Source organism: Syngnathus scovelli, chromosome 20 (genome assembly GCF_024217435.2).
Source record: "Syngnathus scovelli strain Florida chromosome 20, RoL_Ssco_1.2, whole genome shotgun sequence".
Lineage (NCBI taxonomy): Eukaryota > Metazoa > Chordata > Actinopteri > Syngnathiformes > Syngnathidae > Syngnathus > Syngnathus scovelli.
The window spans coordinates 5,150,600-5,167,851 of NC_090866.1; the positions used below are offsets into that span (position 1 = coordinate 5,150,600).

At 44.0% G+C, this 17,252-nt stretch overlaps 3 protein-coding genes and 2 long non-coding RNA genes across 10 annotated transcripts in view; 2 read left to right on the forward strand and 3 right to left on the reverse strand.

The window, feature by feature from the left end:
• foxo3b (forkhead box O3b) overlaps positions 1–2,634 on the forward strand; it is a 32,206-nt gene extending 29,572 nt beyond the window's left edge. The window contains exon 4 of the mRNA XM_049758027.1: positions 1–2,634. The gene's annotated coding sequence lies outside the window, so the exon portion shown is untranslated.
• LOC137839797 (uncharacterized) lies at positions 1,657–5,783 on the reverse strand. Of its 3 annotated transcripts, none has more exons than XR_011086042.1 (3): positions 5,711–5,783; positions 4,243–4,334; positions 1,657–1,957 (listed from the first exon to the last, which is right to left on the reverse strand). It is a non-coding gene; the product is annotated as an uncharacterized lncRNA (long non-coding RNA). The 3 variants fall into 3 exon arrangements; XR_011086043.1 differs by lacking the exon at positions 5,711–5,783 and adding an exon at positions 5,186–5,360; XR_011086044.1 differs by lacking the exon at positions 5,711–5,783 and adding an exon at positions 5,205–5,358.
• On the forward strand, positions 5,745–13,630 carry armc2 (armadillo repeat containing 2). Of its 2 annotated transcripts, none has more exons than XM_049758024.2 (18): positions 5,745–6,003; positions 6,100–6,510; positions 6,581–6,653; positions 6,927–7,089; positions 7,169–7,298; positions 8,580–8,647; positions 8,741–8,845; positions 9,399–9,586; positions 9,656–9,758; positions 9,845–10,059; positions 10,159–10,304; positions 10,371–10,470; positions 11,279–11,567; positions 11,656–11,778; positions 11,853–11,966; positions 12,151–12,283; positions 12,942–13,099; positions 13,234–13,630. In XM_049758024.2, exons 2-18 carry the CDS (start codon positions 6,260–6,262, stop codon positions 13,350–13,352), a joined length of 2,478 nt encoding a protein of 825 aa, XP_049613981.1. In that variant the 5' UTR covers positions 5,745–6,003; positions 6,100–6,259; the 3' UTR covers positions 13,353–13,630. The 2 variants fall into 2 exon arrangements, with proteins under 2 accessions (XP_049613981.1, XP_049613982.1); XM_049758025.2 differs by having other exon boundaries at positions 6,930–7,089.
• On the reverse strand, positions 8,635–10,161 carry LOC125990636 (uncharacterized). 2 transcript variants are annotated; one of them, XR_007489027.2, is made up of 3 exons: positions 10,035–10,161; positions 9,806–9,957; positions 8,635–8,836 (listed from the first exon to the last, which is right to left on the reverse strand). It is a non-coding gene; the product is annotated as an uncharacterized lncRNA (long non-coding RNA). The 2 variants fall into 2 exon arrangements; XR_007489026.1 differs by having other exon boundaries at positions 10,030–10,161.
• sesn1 (sestrin 1) overlaps positions 13,631–17,252 on the reverse strand; it is a 27,408-nt gene continuing 23,786 nt past the window's right edge. For both annotated transcript variants that reach the window (XM_049758029.1, XM_049758028.2), the window contains 5 exons: positions 16,942–17,169; positions 16,501–16,758; positions 16,214–16,404; positions 16,001–16,145; positions 13,631–15,914 (listed from right to left, as the gene is read on the reverse strand). In XM_049758029.1, the coding sequence (XP_049613986.1) occupies positions 15,828–15,914; positions 16,001–16,145; positions 16,214–16,404; positions 16,501–16,758; positions 16,942–17,169 (909 nt within the window). In that variant the 3' untranslated portion in view covers positions 13,631–15,827. The remainder of the gene's footprint in view (positions 15,915–16,000; positions 16,146–16,213; positions 16,405–16,500; positions 16,759–16,941; positions 17,170–17,252) is intronic.

The following is a 17,252-nucleotide window of genomic DNA, read 5'->3' on the forward strand; positions in this document are numbered from 1 at the left end:
GTGAGCAAATCCGACACACGCCCCCTCCTGTTGCCAACACCAGCCATCAGCACAACATTCAATTGCGTTTACACGACAAATACTTGTCACGGGGGAGAAAAGATCCGCCAAACTTTCAAGCAATCCGCCCGCCTTGGAAGAGCCTCTTGTCAAACTATGACAAGTCACAAAAACTCTGGAGTTATGCAAGTTTCCTTGTACGCGAGACACTGCTCAGCAGGTGGGACTACAGAGACAAATAACAAATGGATGCATGGCATGCTTGTTCCTCTTCAGAGAAAAAGAAACTCTCGCAGAGGAGCCGTGTTAATCTGATCCAGAGCAGGTTTTTTTTTTTTTTTTCTTCTTCCCGGGGGATGTTGTATTTACCTCTGTTCCCCAGCTCCCGTCATTTTGTTTTTTCTAAATGTACAGTATTTGTTATTGGCATTTTCCGTTACGTGAAACAGAGCGCCTCGCGTGTCCACTTCACCACTATCGCCACGCACTTCCTACAAATGGCTTGAACGGACAAGTTTCCATAAAAACACGTTGAATCTTGTTTTTTATTTTGTTTTTTTAAAGCACAGAAAAAAAAAGGATAAAGGAAGAAAATTTCACTTGTGGGTATTTGTACAGTTTGAGCTTATCACAGCATATAATGTAGCGAGAAATAATAAAAAAAAAAAAAGTGACAATTTCCACAGCATTACAGGTGCTACGTAAAACAGTGTTGAATCTTGTCCTCGGAGCACCTCACGCGTTTGATTTTGTTTGCTTTTGAATTTTGTGCAGTTTTGACCCTTGACCTGCAAAAATAAAAAACGACTCGAGGGCGTGAACGTTTCTTCAGAAGCCGTTTCTATCCTCCAGTGAAACAATAAGCTGTCTCTTCTGTACGTTGCCAAATTACTTGAATCAAAGCAGTAGGATATGCTGGCAGCCAAAATCACAGCATTCATATGCACATCATGTCTAACAAACACACACACACACACACAACACAAGGATGCAGGTTGTGGGGGATTTTTTTTTAATACATCTAAACACTCAGGAGGCGGGAAACGGGGAGGGTGGGGGCAAGGTATTTTCATTCAAAGAAACATTTCCTGAATTAAATGTAACAGTGATGCTTTGTGAACCATTGAACCTTTGGGGGATGTTGGCCACACTGATATAAAATATGAACGTGACGCCATGACAGACAGTTTGAATCTTGCGAGAAAAAGTGGCTACTGCACAAATGTTTGCGTTGGTTCCCGAGAAGCACAGTGGCTCTTGCTTTCACGTTTGCTTGGGAATTTTGAGATTCGCGCCTCAAAAATTGGATGATTTAGCTAATGCTAGGTTTTTTTTTCAAAAAAATATGGTTTAAAAAATTAGGACTTTCTCCTTAAAAGATGCCATTTAAAGTTTTAAGATTATATTTTTTTTTTCCATGCTGGATAACTATTTTATTCTTGAGAAAAAATACAAAAAATCCCACTATGAAGTTACAACTTCATTTTTTTATTTCCCCAAGAATGTGCTATTTTGTTAATGTGGGATGACAAATTCTCTCCAAAACGTGACTTTTTCCTCATATTGCTACTTTTTCTCGACGTAATCCGACTTTAGTATTCTAAAATGTTCATCGTGGCCCTAAAAGTCATATTGTCCATTTATTTGCCATCTCTATTTTTCGGGGGGTTGCATATCCGCTGCTACTGCAAGCATCTCCCCATGTTGGCGATTTTTTTTTTTGGCGTCACCTCCGCCCTTCTCCTCCCCTTGTACACATTTGATGTATTTTGACGTTGTGAGCGCCGTGCATGTGAAACGCATTTACACACCGAACCTCCTCGTTGTGTTGTCCCTCGTAGTACTTGACCCTTCATTACCTCGCCAAGGTAGAGTTGAAGAAACGTTTTGACGTGCCAGGTAGAAGGGAACGCCATCAAATTGCGCAACTGTTGTTGTAGCATCTGATCTGGTGGCCCTGGGGAGACATGAAGGCTTTGACTCGGCTGTGTATAATAATGTACAGATGTGTATATATACATTTCTATATTAAAATATATATCACCAAGACAGAGGAGTGTGAGTGCGCAGTTTTTAAGGATTAACCACTCAACTCGTCGCAACGGTGCCGTCCCTCGACAACAATTCGAATACAAAGATGACAACAGTGTTTATATTTTGCTCAATCAGCAACACTTGAACCATCCTCTGACTTTATTGCGCTCGTTATTGTGTATCGTAAGACAAAAAAAAAATCCTATTTGTGTTCAGTGTCCATTTTTTTTGGGGGGGGGGGAAATTAAAGAATTTGGATTTGAAGAAAACTGACTGTACAAAAAGTAAGGAACATGTTTGTCTAAGTTGCCGGAGCGTTGACGTTTTGACTGCTTCGTTCGTTTTCCTTCCACACACAGCCGCAGTGCACATTTAATGAAAGAAAAAATACAAGACCACTAAAAATAGTCAACAACTTGTTTGTACTTTTGTAAAAATGCTCCCTTCCATACGCTCTTTGTCCAACTTTGTCCTGTATTATTAATCTTCTGGATGTTGATGTTAGTGGGTATTTCTTCCTGTGTTAATTTTTTTCCTGCAACTGTAATCTAGTTTGTGTCCAAAATGGTGCACATGTAAATAAAGCTTGGTGAGGCTACACATGCTTGTTTTTTGGTCGTTTCTGTCTGCGCTCCGTTTGACGCTCCAAAAATGGCAATTATAAATGGGTAAATTCGATTTATAGCTATTTGTTACACCCAAACCATAGGAAAATATTTCCCGCACCCCAAAAATTGGACTCTTAACTTGAATCGTTAGGAATAATTGATCATTTTTAACCAATCAGTTTATAGATTAAAGTTAAATTGGACATGAATGTTGCAAAGTCACACAAAGGACTTAGCAGCAGCTAAAAAGGGCAAACATATCTCGTGCGGATCATGATTCACACAAGTCGACTGTTTTCTTTTTTTTTGGGCACACCTCCTATTCATTCGAGAAGATAAATCACTTTGGTGTGTGTGTTGGGGGTGGGGAAGTCTACACCAGGAGAGTGACTTTGCGTTCCTCTCACGTTCCTAGAAATCCTCTTACACAATTTGTTTCTGGAAGGCTGCTCTCAACAAGGGCAGACATCCAGAAGATTTTTTTTTTTCCCCAAGTGATATTGTGGTTTTGTCCAACGTCTTCTGAGGTTGAGATCAATCGTGAATCCTTAAACTACATATTTACTGTGCCTACTCAAGTGTAGACAGCACCCGACATTTGTTTGAAGGCAACCTATATAATGGGCCAAATGCTAAAAAAGTGTCACTTTGGGAATGTGGAACCGCCTCACGTTAACTGTTTAGATTTGAGTCTCCTTTCGCTCTTGCTTCCTCATCAATAATGCAATGCAGCTGGAGGCGGAGCTAATCGTTCCCGACTTGAGTTTCCACACCATGACACGGGAATAAGACACATGTGCCTAAACAGAATGTCCCAAGCAGACAAGTTATGCCACTTCAAGTTTGCACTTGCACAGAAGTCTCTGAAGATTTTTTCTTTGAGTTTTTACCTGAGATTTCACTACTCCTCTCAGTTCATCGGTACGACATTAGTGTTAGTTTTTTTACGAAGAAGATAAGGATGATCTGACTGACGTGTATTGTGATATTGTCTGTCTACATGAGTTGCTGCACTGTAAACTGTCCATCCATCAACCCATCATCCATCCGTCTCTCTATTTCTCGCTACAGTATCTATCAGTTAATCTATCTATTGATCTGTCCACCCAAGTGCTTATCTATCTGAAGCCTGACAACCGAGTCAGTGGCGTCTTTGTGCTGTGAGTGGCGCGCACGCGCATGCTCGATTGCTGCAGTGGGATGATGTCATCAGTATATCGGCTGACTGTAGCAGAGCATGGTGGAGGGTGCTGACGGCACGGTACGCGTGCAGCACAACGCTCACGCTCGCGCCAGACAAAGTGACACCATTTGCGCCACACAAGCATGTTTTGGTGTGAAAAGTGGCAGAGGTGAGGTGTGACGAAATGACAGAAACACAGCCTGTGGAGAGGAGGTGCGAAACGCTGGGATGAGCCAGGAAGCGGCGTGTCAGAAGGTGCCGGAGTGACATTTTTTAAAAATAACCATGAGATGCGCCGCCAGTGTGTTAACATTTTCATAACGGCATCTTCTTTGGCGTGAGGACGTCTAACAATTTGTGCGTTATGATAGCGACTTGAGTCATTGTGCAGTATTTCAAGTATTGAAGAATACTTACTGTAATAGATACCATCTCAACTTGATGTCAAGTGTGTCTACTTCAATAAGTAAGCACCTCTCCCTAGATAGATGCCTTTATTTGTCTTCCCCCTAAAAAAAAAAAAATAAATAAACAAAACATGTAAGTGTAATTACATTTCAGAATATTACAGTCTTTAATGTTGTCAGTTCCCATCCACCAACTGCTGGTGACAGTGACAATTGAGCCTGCAAGCACGCAGGGTCATGGTCACAGTGTACCACATGTCAATATAACTTCTAAGGACACACACAAAGAGGGATTTCAGTCCAGTGCTGTAGGCGGCCTGTGTGCAATCACCGATGGCGTGCAAGCGTGGAATGAATTACAGCCCAAGCTCGCCATTAAAACGAGCAAGCCAGAGCGCATACACATTTTCATTACTCCCATTCTTCACCTTTACTGCATTCCTATCATCTCTGACTGTTCAGTCAAATAGTGTAAATGACGTGTTTGCAAACTAGGGAGACAAAGAACGGGCTAATGTGTCACAAAGAATGAGCCTAAAGCAACGGAGAGGTATCGGTTAACTATTAGCTACTAATGCTAATGTCAAAATTCAAATGGCCATCCCTTGAATTTCACGTGAGCAGTTATTGTTCACATCGTATCCCATGACAACGAATGTTAGCATTAGTGGTTAGCATGATACTGAAAATGGCCACCAGATTGTTAGCATTAGCTGATAATGCTAAACAGAGGTTCTCAAAATCCCATCTGTGTTGCATGTCTTTGTTTTTTGTTTTTTTTAGCAGGTGTACATCTGTGTGTTTAGGCTCACGGCCACTAAAACAAGTTCAGCCAAAATGCTTTGAAAGTTACTGGAAGTGAATGAGTTGATAATGTGAAATTAACGCAATTGACAAAATCCAGTTTAAATTTATTTTGAACAAAAATAATAAACACGTTTCCTGAGTGGTACCGAATGATGGGTGCGTCACCTTCTCTCGTGATGTTAGCAGCCGACAGTGACGTGGGTCGTGCCTCATCTCAAGTACCACTTTTGTTATCCCTCATGATTGACAGGTCTGTCTGGTGACGAAGGCATGAACTATCTCCCGCCCCCTTCCAATTAGCTGCTCGACTGCACAGTGACACCCTGTGATTGGGCGAGCAGGATGCAGTAGGCATCTCCTACTATTTATTTCATGCATTTTAAACACATTTGACTTCAATATAAAACAGGAGTAGTTTTGAAAAAAAAATACAACACTATGTTAAGGATGGAACAGAACCCAAGAGAAAAACACACACACACATATATATATATATATATATATATATATATATATATATATATATATATATATATATATATATATATATATATATATATATATATATATATATATATATATACATTTACATATACATTTACAACTTTTTTTTTTTACCGTTGACAAGAAAAAAAGTCCAATCTGTATTAGAATTTGAAATATCTCACTACCTCTTCTCTGCCTTAAAAACACAGTCGTGGTCGCGTGTGATAACGTCATCGCTAAGGTCGACCGATGATAACGGCACGGCAATTGAACCAGTTCACAGCATATTTTCAACAGCCATTGGACAATTTGTCTTAATAAATTGTCTAAGACTACATCACATTTATATAAAAATATAACTTATTAACGGAACTTTGAAAACATCATATTTTTGCAGTCATGCAGTTATTTTGGTTCGTGTTAGACGATTTTTTTAAGCAGTAGTTCAGTACATCCTGCAATTTCCCCGACATGTACAGTAAGTATTTAATGTTCTTCTTCCATTGTATTGATATTCTGTCATAAAACCACACAGTGGGCCGTCTCTCCCCGTTTGTTGTGCTCGCTACCACAGCAACATATGGTCGCCATGGAGACGCAGCACCGCGGGACTCCTCGTTCGCTCGGTGTCGTCCGACCATTCCACCATAAAACAAACCATTCTCCCTTAGGCAAACCATGCTAGACACGTAAATTTAACAGGAAAGTTTAATCATGAAGACAAAACGGAGTTAATGCATAAGCTGAGCCGAGGGCAGGGCGGCCAAATGGGCTCCACGGAGAGGAAATACGAGCTCTGTGGGCCTTTTCTGCCACGGAGGCACCCCTTATTGAAGACGAGTGCAGAGATAGTGGGTGAAGCAAGAAGGATTCTCCGAGCTCAGTCCACCCAGAGACCTTACACCCCAAGAGATGCACACAGGCAGTTGTGTGCAAGAAGCTCTGTCCGTGCAGACCACAGCAGCAGACCTTCCTCAAGCTTCAGGTATGTCTTATTTCTGTCACCAAATCTGGCTTATGAGGTATGTTTACACCATGGTTTTTAAACTTAACAGTCTTCACGCACATCATTTTGATGTCGGAGACTCCCGGCCAAGTTCAGGGACTCGCCTATCTCCACTGGAGCATGTGAGTAACCCCTTACCCCATCATTGGGTTGAATAATGCAACAGGTATGGAGAAGTGTCATGACAATCCCACTATCTCAAGCACCTGCCATTTGATATGATCAAAAATCAATAGGGTTCTGTTCTCGCTTTGACTTTGAGCCATCTTCCAAATTGAAAACCATTAACTAGAACTAATACCCTGAAACGTATCATGCAAAACCTTCAATCTTGAATAAAAATAAATCATGACATTACCACTTGCAATATAGAATGTATATTGTTTCCATGTCAGAAGACAAGGATTGCATTTCCCGGCAATGGCGACTTTTCAAAGTCATCTCCCAAACCTCCCACTGACCCACTGGACCCAAAGAGGACGCCAGCTCGAACACGAGGGCGTCTCCTCAAGGCGGCATCTCTCTCCACGTTACCTCCTTTAGCGGCGCACACAGATGGTGAGGAACAACTTTGACCTCAATTTACATTATCTGCTCTACTTTGTTGCTCATGACAGACGGCTTTTTCTCTGTGTAGCCTCACAAGAAAGATTACATCAAAACCAAGAGAAAAAACTGCCACCGGACCAGGCTTTTGTCTCCGGAGACCACAAAGAGGTCTTCGGCGTGCCTCACTTAACTTCACCCCGTAGAAGTCAGAGTGAAAGGTATTTGCTCCCTCTCACTTCTCCGCTTCCCTCAATGTGACATCCCATAATGAACACAAGATTTACTGGCAGCTATTACTAGAGGGCTAGAAATTTCCACCACAAATCTCATCAGTTGTGTCAGGGCCAGGGGACGTAACTCTCTCGTTCGGATCCGTCCGCATATCGATTGCGAGCCAGGTGGGAGTCGTAACAATAAAACACATTTTATATGAAAGCTCAGAACATTGCCTGCAGCACAAAAAGGATGCAGCAAGCTTTCAGAAATCGGCCCGACTCAATTCAGAATGAAACCTTCTTGCGGTGAGGAAAATCTGCCAACCACTCAGACTACTGAGCCGCCCTAAAGAGGATTTGGAATTTAAATCATTTGAATCTACGCATCCGTTTTCTGTAGAGCTTGTCTCTCATTAGAGTCGAGGGTGAGCTGGAGCTTATCCCAGCTGACTTCTGGCACCCTGGATTGGACGCCATTCAATCACAGGGCGCATTAGATGCTGTTTGTGAGGAATCATTCAGCCTGGGGTCCGGAATGACCGAATCTGCTTCCTTGCACTATCAAGTTTTGAAAGTTTTCTTATCGGCGCAGAGTGCTAATGTCTGCTAATAGACGCAGACAGAAAGCATCCAATAAGACGTCATTTTATGGCTCCAAATGGCTTCTCATATTAGATTTGGATGCCCATTTGGGCAAGCCTGGCAGCTCTATGCATTGTTGCTGCAGCCCGCTGTTGCCAGACCAAAGACAGGGATGAGGTCATGTCTCTTGAGAATGTCCGTATCGCACAAAGAGGCCCGGCTGATGGGACCTGTAATCCTATCGCAGACTGTTCACTCTTAACAGGCGCTGTACATGCTAAACATGTGCACAAACATTACAATAATTATTATTATTATTTCTATGGATGTACTTAATTAAGGGGGAGAAAAGGACTAGTCTTGTGTGTCATGTTCATTAAGATACTTCCTGCAAAAATTGCCCATAGAGATGACAAAGAACAAACAGCCTCCAGCAGACAGCCCACAGAGTTCAGGTCTTACTTCCTGTCTGTTGGAAATTGAGGTCTGAGACCGCGTCGACATAACACACGCACACACAAACACAAGCTCAGGCTGAGAAACTGCCAACAACCTCGAGAAGCCTTTAGTGTTGCAGTTGTGGTGCAACAACGACACCAAGTGGCAGAATTTGAAATCGACTCATCAAGTTCAATTTTTGTGTTTTTTTAAATATCCCGTTGCCGTAACACATTTGTTTGTGTGTTTTCCTGGTGCAAGCAGCAGACTATCGCAGTCCAGTGTTGATGCCGGAGTCGGAAGTGACGAGGTCAGAGCAGGACAAAGAACAGGTCTTTTATTTGTATTTTAGGACAGTGACCTTGTGAACCAAGCAGACGTGTGCCATTTTTACCAATGGGCCCTTTCTCGCTCTCTCTCATCAGATTTGGGCGGGAGTGGAAACAACAACACAAGCACAGGTGCAGACTCACGCTGGGATACAATATCGTCTCTTCTCCAGCAGCTAAAGGCAGCGGCGGCTGCGGGGGGTAAGAACAACACAAAAAGGAAAGGCAATAGTCATTCGGATGACATGCGTTGGGTTTGACCAGAAAGTTATTATGTTTGAGTCATGGAAAACTCATTTTCAAAGCTCCATATTCAATATTTATTTTGCCTTGGGAGTTCCTGCGTACAAAATTGCAGCAGCAAGGTGTTCAGGGTGCGCCAAGCCCTGGTTTCGATGCCGGGAACATTTATTATTTGACTCGGAAAACAAGGAACAGACTCCACCCTTTCTTTTTCCTCTGCATCCAGATTGGAGCTGTGCGATTGTGCTGTGCCGCTTAGCCTCAGACGTTTCCTCGCAAAGGGATGTTATTTTACCACTAATGTTTCATTGATGGGGCACATACGTGTACGTGGACTCGGGCCCGGTGGCAGCACAGAACTGGGCCCAGACATTTAGGACGAACATCTGGTCATTGTATAAGCAGTCTCTCAAAAGCTCGGTGGGAAACAGATCAGATTTGTGAGCGCCGATCCGTCTGTAAAGTGTGCTGGGGTTTCGTTACAATCTTTTTTTTTTTTACATTCCTCCAGGTGGCCACGAGGCCTCACCGGAGCATCTGTGTGATTTGTGCGCCGCTCTCCATGATGCCCTGGCAGCGGCGGGCATGCTGGGCCCTCAGCGCTGTAAGAGGCGCTCGTCGATACTACGAATGCTCTTCCAACTCATCGACCTCAATTCCCCACGCCTCCACATGCACGTCGCCGAGTTGTGTCTTGCTGTGAGTGTTAACCGCGGGCGTGTCCCTTACAATTATTGTTGAAATTAAATCACTTTTGATTTTTTCCAGTTACATGTCAGTGGGAACAACCTACTCAACATCTGCAAGCTTATCTTCCAAATCAGTCGCAGTGAAGCAAACGACGTCCTATTCCAGAATAACTCAGTCCTAGGTGAGCACATTTCGTTCTCACGATCACCAAATTTCCAAATGCTGTACCTCGAAGGTCTTGAGTGTGGAAGCTTTTCTTCCGTCTAGACTCACTGGTCGGGCTGCTGCTGCGTGAGGATGCGACATCATGTAGCGAAGCGCTGTTTTACGGCGCGGGTACACTCAAATTTCTCTCGGGAAACGTCGTCGTGGTCCACCTCCTGTTGGAAAAGAATTTCATGAGCGCGACTCGCGATTTTATCCAAAAGCTCTGCAGGGTGGATGACGCCCACCTCACCATTGCCGGACACATCCTTGTACAGGTACATACGATGACGGAATTTTTTTCTTCATGATCAAATCGCTAACATTCTTATTGCTAACCTTTCCTCTTCTGGCTGACTGACCCTTGACGTCCTCAGCTAACCGCCACCTTGCGAAACCTGGCCGACCACTCCGAGGCCCGCCCCCTCTTTGTCTCCCACTCCCTAATGTCGAAGCTCTGTTCGGTTCTGCAGCGCTATCATCAGGACCAAGATGTGTGCACCAACGTTTCTCGAATCTATAGGTAAGCTGCTTAAAAAAAGACGCTCGTCCATGAACCGGGCCTAAGTTTGAGTCTCCGCCCCCTTAGTAAACTCTCCTCGTATGCCGAGTGCCGCCTCGCTCTGGAGCAGACCCCCGACTGCTACCATCTATTTTTAGAACTCCTGAGCAAACACCACCAAAAACAGGTGAGTCAGTGGGTGTCCTGGGTAGGTTTAGCGTCAACAGATTAGCTTCCTGTTTACTTTCACATCAGCTTGTTTACACGCGAGTCCCAATTAAGCGCATTTGCAGGCCGTTACATCTGTGTGTGTATGTGTGTGTGTTGTGCCCTTTTGCCGCTTTGTAATGTGTGTGTCGACATGTAGTAATTCCCAGATCAGATACGATGACTCAGCCAAAAAACACTGAGTGGAAAACCGAACCAGACAAAGGTGAGCTACAGTTGAGACCAGTCGAAACATGATCCAGAAGGGAGTAGGAATAAGAATAGAACAAATGAGCGCCACTTTTATGTAAGCACTCAGACGTGACTGATGGGGTGTTAACGTTTACACACACACACACACACACACACACACACACACACACACACACACGCACACACACACACACACACACACACACACACTCCTGAAAGGACAGTCCGTCCTGTCCTCATACCTGTGTCACTGCACACCAGCATTAGACGTTCAAGTGCACCTGCTCGTGATGTAACCGACCAAGCGGCGCCGAGGCACTAGCGGGAGCTGCGGGCCGTTATCGGCCACCGACTTCGAGAGGTGTAAAAAAACTCTTGACACCTGCTGACACCTGAGCGCAGGAAAGGAGGGCGACAAAAGTGCTTCTTGACTCACTTCCTCACTATTGTCTAGTTCTATTTTCATTTGTCCTCATAAGGGTCACAGGAAAAAAAAGAAACCTAACTGAAAGTACAACTTGAGTTTCTAAGAAGAACGTTCCAAAACATCACACTCCATTACCTTGCTCCCACAGGATATGGTCGTGCGTCTGCTCTTCACGCTGGGCAATCTGACGGCCAAGAGTGACGAGGCACGCCAGCGGCTCTTCCGCTGCGAGGCGTCGCTGGACACCCTCCTGCGGCTGTACGATGACTACCAGCTAAGGGAGGAGGAGGAGTCGCCGCCTCCGGCCAGCCGGCGGGAGGCCGAGGACGTGCTGGTGAAGCTGGTCCGGGTGCTGGCCAACATGTGCCTCCATGAGGACGTGGGCGCCGCGCTGGCCAGCAGCACCACCTGCGTCCAGCTGCTGATGGAGACACTGGGTGAGAAAATAGAGGTAGTGTCAAGAGCTAAAATTTAAAATTAGGATGTTCTTTGGCACCTCAAACTGTTATTGTGTGTGTGTCACAGAGCTGAGGTCGGTGGCGGAGAGCGAGGAGCTGACGGTGAACGTGGCAGCCGCCATCAACAATTTGACGTTCTACCGCAAAGAAAGCGCTGTGCTCAGACGCAGCCAGCTGGCCATCGCCCAGCGTAAGAATAACAGCTCAAAAGAATGAAGACAAGTGCAAAAATAATCATTCTTTGCCACCTTGTCGTAATTCAAGTGATGCTCAAGTTGGTGCTCAGCTCCAACATGACCGCCGTGCTCGAGGCCACGCGCGTCTACGGGAACGTGTCCCAATCCAAAGATGTGCGGGACTTTATCATGCAGAACAAAGGTTCATGATCCACACACTAATCAATACAGTGGTACCTTGACTTACAAGAAGGCCAGTCACTCAGGCAGCACTCTGGTCTAAGATGGCCACGTCAAGGTACCACTGTAACACAAAAAAAGTGCTACAAACACACAATTTGGTCTTATTTGCGCTGTAAACATGGCTACTAACCTCACCTTCTCAGTCCACAGGTTTATGGTCACGCTGCTGGACTCCAAGAACCCGGACGTGTGCTTCTCGGCTTGCGGGGTCCTCACCAATCTGGCGCTTGACCCTCCCAACAGAACCAGTCTCTCCCTCGAGGGGACCGCAGTCAAGTTAGCATTTGAGTAGACCGCCATTTTGTGTGGTCCAATCGGAGCCAACGTTTGTGCCCAAAGTTTTACATTTTCAATGATTATTGATTTTAAAAAGGCACTATCAATTTCAATAGTATGCAAAAACACGTACATGTTGTATATAATATATATATAACATGTTATAATCCTATGTGCTATATAATATTTAATTACTTGGGTCGCGTATATTAAATATAATATTTAATTACTTGGGATGCCAACATGTTTCGCCGCCATTGGTCTACTACGGATCTTCGAAGGGAACAAACAGGAAATCGCAGATTTGCTGGATAATACTACAGCGTGTGTCAAAATCTTTAATGCACTCTGTCGTTTATGGTAATTTTAAAAATAGTTGGTGATTACATTTCGTTACATTGTGGTCGTCTGTTCTCTGTGTGGCACTGGAGTGCGCGTGTTTTAAAAAGCACGCGATTTGAATATAGGTCATTGGACTTTATTAGTTTACCACTAGATGTCACACAATATAATACAGATAATACATTTAACTTCAACTCATTTATTTTCATTATGCAGGTGTAAATTTGTCAAATTCTTCATCTTAAAATATATGCAACGTTCTTTTTCCCCCTTTTTTTTAAAGCAATAAATCTGACAATTTGTGTTTTTGTACCAGACTGACGGACTGCCTGAGAGACCTGGGAGCAGGTGACTGGCAGCTGTCGGCTCAGCTGTGTCAGGCCTTGTGGAACATGAGCGGTGGAAGCGGACCTGAGAAGCTGCTGGAGGCGCAAGACAGCGAGTCGCTGCTGGAAATCCTCACGTCCTATTTGGGTCGGTTGGGGGTTGCAATGTATCTTGGAAAGATGGGAAAATGTTTCTTTGACTCCCATAATGCACTGCAGCTGCATCTTGCCACTATTTTATCGTACAACCTCACTCTTTTTTTCGTCTCCCCCTCGACTCAGATGAAAACGAGATCTTCAAGTGGACAGAAGATGAGGACTACCACAGGGCATTGTGGGAATTGGAGTTTAGACCCGTTGGCCAAAAACTCTATCATACCTGGTCAATGAAATGTAAATAATATATATCATATTGTATGTACTGTACATACACAAGAATTGTGAATGTTTTTGTTGTGATATTGACTTTTGAATCCCACCATCACGCGACTGTTTTAAAGCACTTTAAAGTCCAGCCTCACATATCTTTACAACACTTTTGCACATTTATACACGGTATGTATAACTTTGTTTTTGTGAGCATGTATGCGTGTGTTTGATGAGTCGCCTCAGTCTCTATTGGTAAGCAAACATTTTATGAAATGTGTAAACAAATAAAAAGCACAGACTAAGCAAGAAATGTCGCCTCTCAAAGCCTTTATTATTATCATCAGTATTCATGTTACACAGACACGGGGCCAGGCAGTGCTTACAAGTCGCCAAAAAGTACAGCATTTTCAAAGTCACATGGTTGTTACATCAACACAAATCAGGAACAGCACTTCATGATTAAAGAAAAGAACAACCTTGACATCTCATTAAAACGTTACTTGTAATATAAAGTATTAGCTGGCTGATTATTTTTTAAGACCTAAATTAGAAGTGAAGGCATTTTAGGGTGATGGTTGTGCTGGTGATGATGTCATAATGCTCAATAGGGGAGGCCTTCAAATAGAATTTAGTAGATTAGACAATCTTTTTTATTTCCCAGCGAGTTGTAACAAAGAGGCAAGCTGATGAGCTCCTCTAGTTCAAGAGATATACTGGGCTGTTGCTAAGTGAACCACTACACTACCAACGGCAGTGTAGGGCACCCAATCAGTGTTAGCGTGCTGTCCTGCTGAGACGTTTGACTCAAGGTAACCAAATAATTTTAGAATAAGAGAACGCTACAAATGATACACAACAATTCAATATCATAGTTTATTTTTTTGTCCATGATTTTTAATTGATTTTTTTGATTTTTTTTATAAAAAGTGTCAGTAACTGACGTCAGTCAGACGTTTTTGGGAAAAAAAAAAATCTCTCATTTTCTTCCGACTCACTTCCAATGGTACCATTCTTTTTGTCGAAAACCTCCCAGCCATCACGGTCTTAATCTGCACTCACAATTAGAATGCGGTACTTGACTGCTTTTTACTCAACATAACTGTTTCATTAAAACAAAAGCTGTTTTTTGTTTTTTTTTTGCACTTAGTAGGCTTGAATAAGCACAACTACAACCGTTTGCGAGCGCAAATCAGCCTGATGGCGGGCCGGTGTCATCCCCTTAGCAAATGGGGACGTACGTGGCGGCCCAGGGAGGAGGGGGGGAAAAAAAAAAGACTGCTCACTAAAGAGCATCTTTTCAACAGTTGCTCTCTGACAAAAAACACGCATGTCACCAAAATGATTTGGCGATACTGTGGTACCTTAACTTCTGAGAGCAACACCTTATGTGTTGGCAGAAAGCTAACTTGCAATTTAAGTAGCAATAGAGTTTGTAACAAATTACACTCTGAAGCAAGGGTACCACTGTACATGCTTTTTTTTTTCTGCACAGAGAGAAAACATTTTATGGAGATAAGAGGTATTTATTATACTGGTAAAATTCACAGCCTTCCAAATAGGGGCAACCAGGCAGCCGGGATAATGCGGAAGACAGCTTAGCAGTGTGTGTGTGTGTGTGTGTGTGTGTGTGTGTGTATCAATATGTTTTTGTGTGAGTGCTTATGTTTGTGTTAGCTATTCCTCCCAGACCAAGCCCATAGCAGAGCCCCTGATGAAGCCCCCACGAGACGCTCATTCTTTCAGTCTTTCTAAATAAACAGCTATAACAAAATGATGATGTCATCGCTGACATGTTAAACAAGGTACATCAAAATAACAAAGCTACAGCAGAAGCAAGAAGTCGCCTTCATAGTGCCTCGCCTTTTTTTTTGACACGTGAAATTTTAAAAAACTATTTTTTTTTTTTTTTTAAACAGCCACGCACGCACACGCACACAAACTCAAATAGGGCTCAGTGTTCTATGAGTTTGCAAACACACTCCTTGAATTAGCTTACACGGACATTTGGGGATATTGCAGTGGATGGAGAACTTTTTTTTCTACTTTTGGGGGGGGGGGGGTCAATAAGACCCCCTTGTCCCTGCTAAATATAACACTGGGAGCAGCAGCAGCATCATTATCATCGTTATTGATACGCAAACGCTGGAGAGTTCAGGCACACATGTAGGGGGCCCAAAAAAGGTGATTGAAATTAAAACGAGGGGGGAAAAAACAGTGATCACGAAAATTAAGAAATTGAATTAAGGGGATGTTGCTAGAATACTGAAGAAAATCCTGAACGAACTGCTTTTTTTTTTAAGCCCAATGCTGCTTACCTCTGGTCATTTGTGGCACTGCAGGCTTAAAAAAAAAAAAAAAAAAAAAAAAAAAAAAAAAAAAAACTTGCTTCTTTGTTCTGATCTTCCACTCAGCCCCCCGGAAATGTTCTCTTGAAATGTCCCAACAATAACACGTGATAAAAAAAACAAAAAAAAAACAGAATATAACAAAAAAAAAGAAGAAGCACTTCATGTCATGTAGCGAGTGATGGCTCTCAGAGCGTATAAAAGTTCAGCTTGCATTCGCGCTTCCATAAGAAGCAGATTAACATGGACCTGCAGGTGAGAATAAAGAAACCTTTAGTGACATTTAAAAAATAAAACACACACAAATTTCGCTGCATGAGAAAAAGGGGACCGACCTTCTCAGAGTGCTGGAACTGCCTCCAGAAGCTCTCGTACATTCGTTTGGTAGTCTTCTCGGGATTGCACACCATAGTTTTGATGTAGATCTTAAAGCTGCGGTCCAGCAGCTGGTTGATCTCGCCGTAGTCATAATCGTCATACCTGACACAGCCGACGGTGTGGTGAGTATTCTTTTTTTTTTCCCTTTCTTCAAGATGTTAGCAGCCTACCTGATGCCGAACATGCAGTGTATGTAGTTCCAGATGGCCCTGCGCAGCATGCTGGTGTCCACATCCTTGTGTGTGGCCATGGTGTTGTACGTCAAGTTGTACGCCATCTGGAACTTCTCGTCCAGCATCTGACCCACGTCTGGATAGAGACGGTTCACCAGAGAGTAGCCGTGGTCCTCCCAACTGTAATCCTGCCCAAAAAAAAAAAAGAAGGGGGGGGGGGGGGGGGGGGGGCGTTATTATCATTAAAACAGGCTCGCTCATTGTTTTATGTGTTGCGAGTGTACCTGCACTCTGAAAGTGGGCACGTGCTCGCCCCTCCTGGAGAAGTCCTTGTAACCGTAGCTGGGGTCTTCAAAGTGTCGTGAGATGTCACGGGAGGGCACCCACTCCTCGTCTTCGGCCGTCACCACCAGCATGCTCTCCGTCTTCTCCCGCTCGAAACGTGTGGCCATCTCCTCCTGGCTGGCCTCTTCATCATCGCGGCACTCTTGCAAATGCTTCATGCGCTCCATCAACACCTCCACCTCGCCACCGCACACCTCCTGGACAACAACAGGAATTTTCACTTGTAGGCTTGTGATAACATAATGGCAGTCATTCTTCTACTGCCAGGAACACAACAAACGATTCTACTGTGCCGCATCCAATTTGAAGGAAGTTTACATAAGCAAATATGGCTCATGACGAAAAGATAACAAACGGTCAAGGATCTCCGTTTGTCTCACCTGGCTGCCAAACGGACTGTCGTGGTGGTTGTTGCCGTTGGCGATGTCGCACACGCAGTAGTGGCCGAGCGACGGCGGCCGGAAGGTGTGGCCGCCGTCACAGTGAATCTCGGGCATGATCCCGCAGCCGAAGGTGAAGGAGGCCAGCGAGTGATAGTGCGTGAGCAGGACCACGGCGTGGATGAGCTCGGCCAGCGACCAGCTGTGCTCCTCGGCCTTCAGGAGACCCTTGAAAAAAAGGCCAAGCGGAGTCGGTCAGTTCACTCGACCTCAGCTGTTGCGCAACGCTCTTAACACCTCCCTCTGCGGTT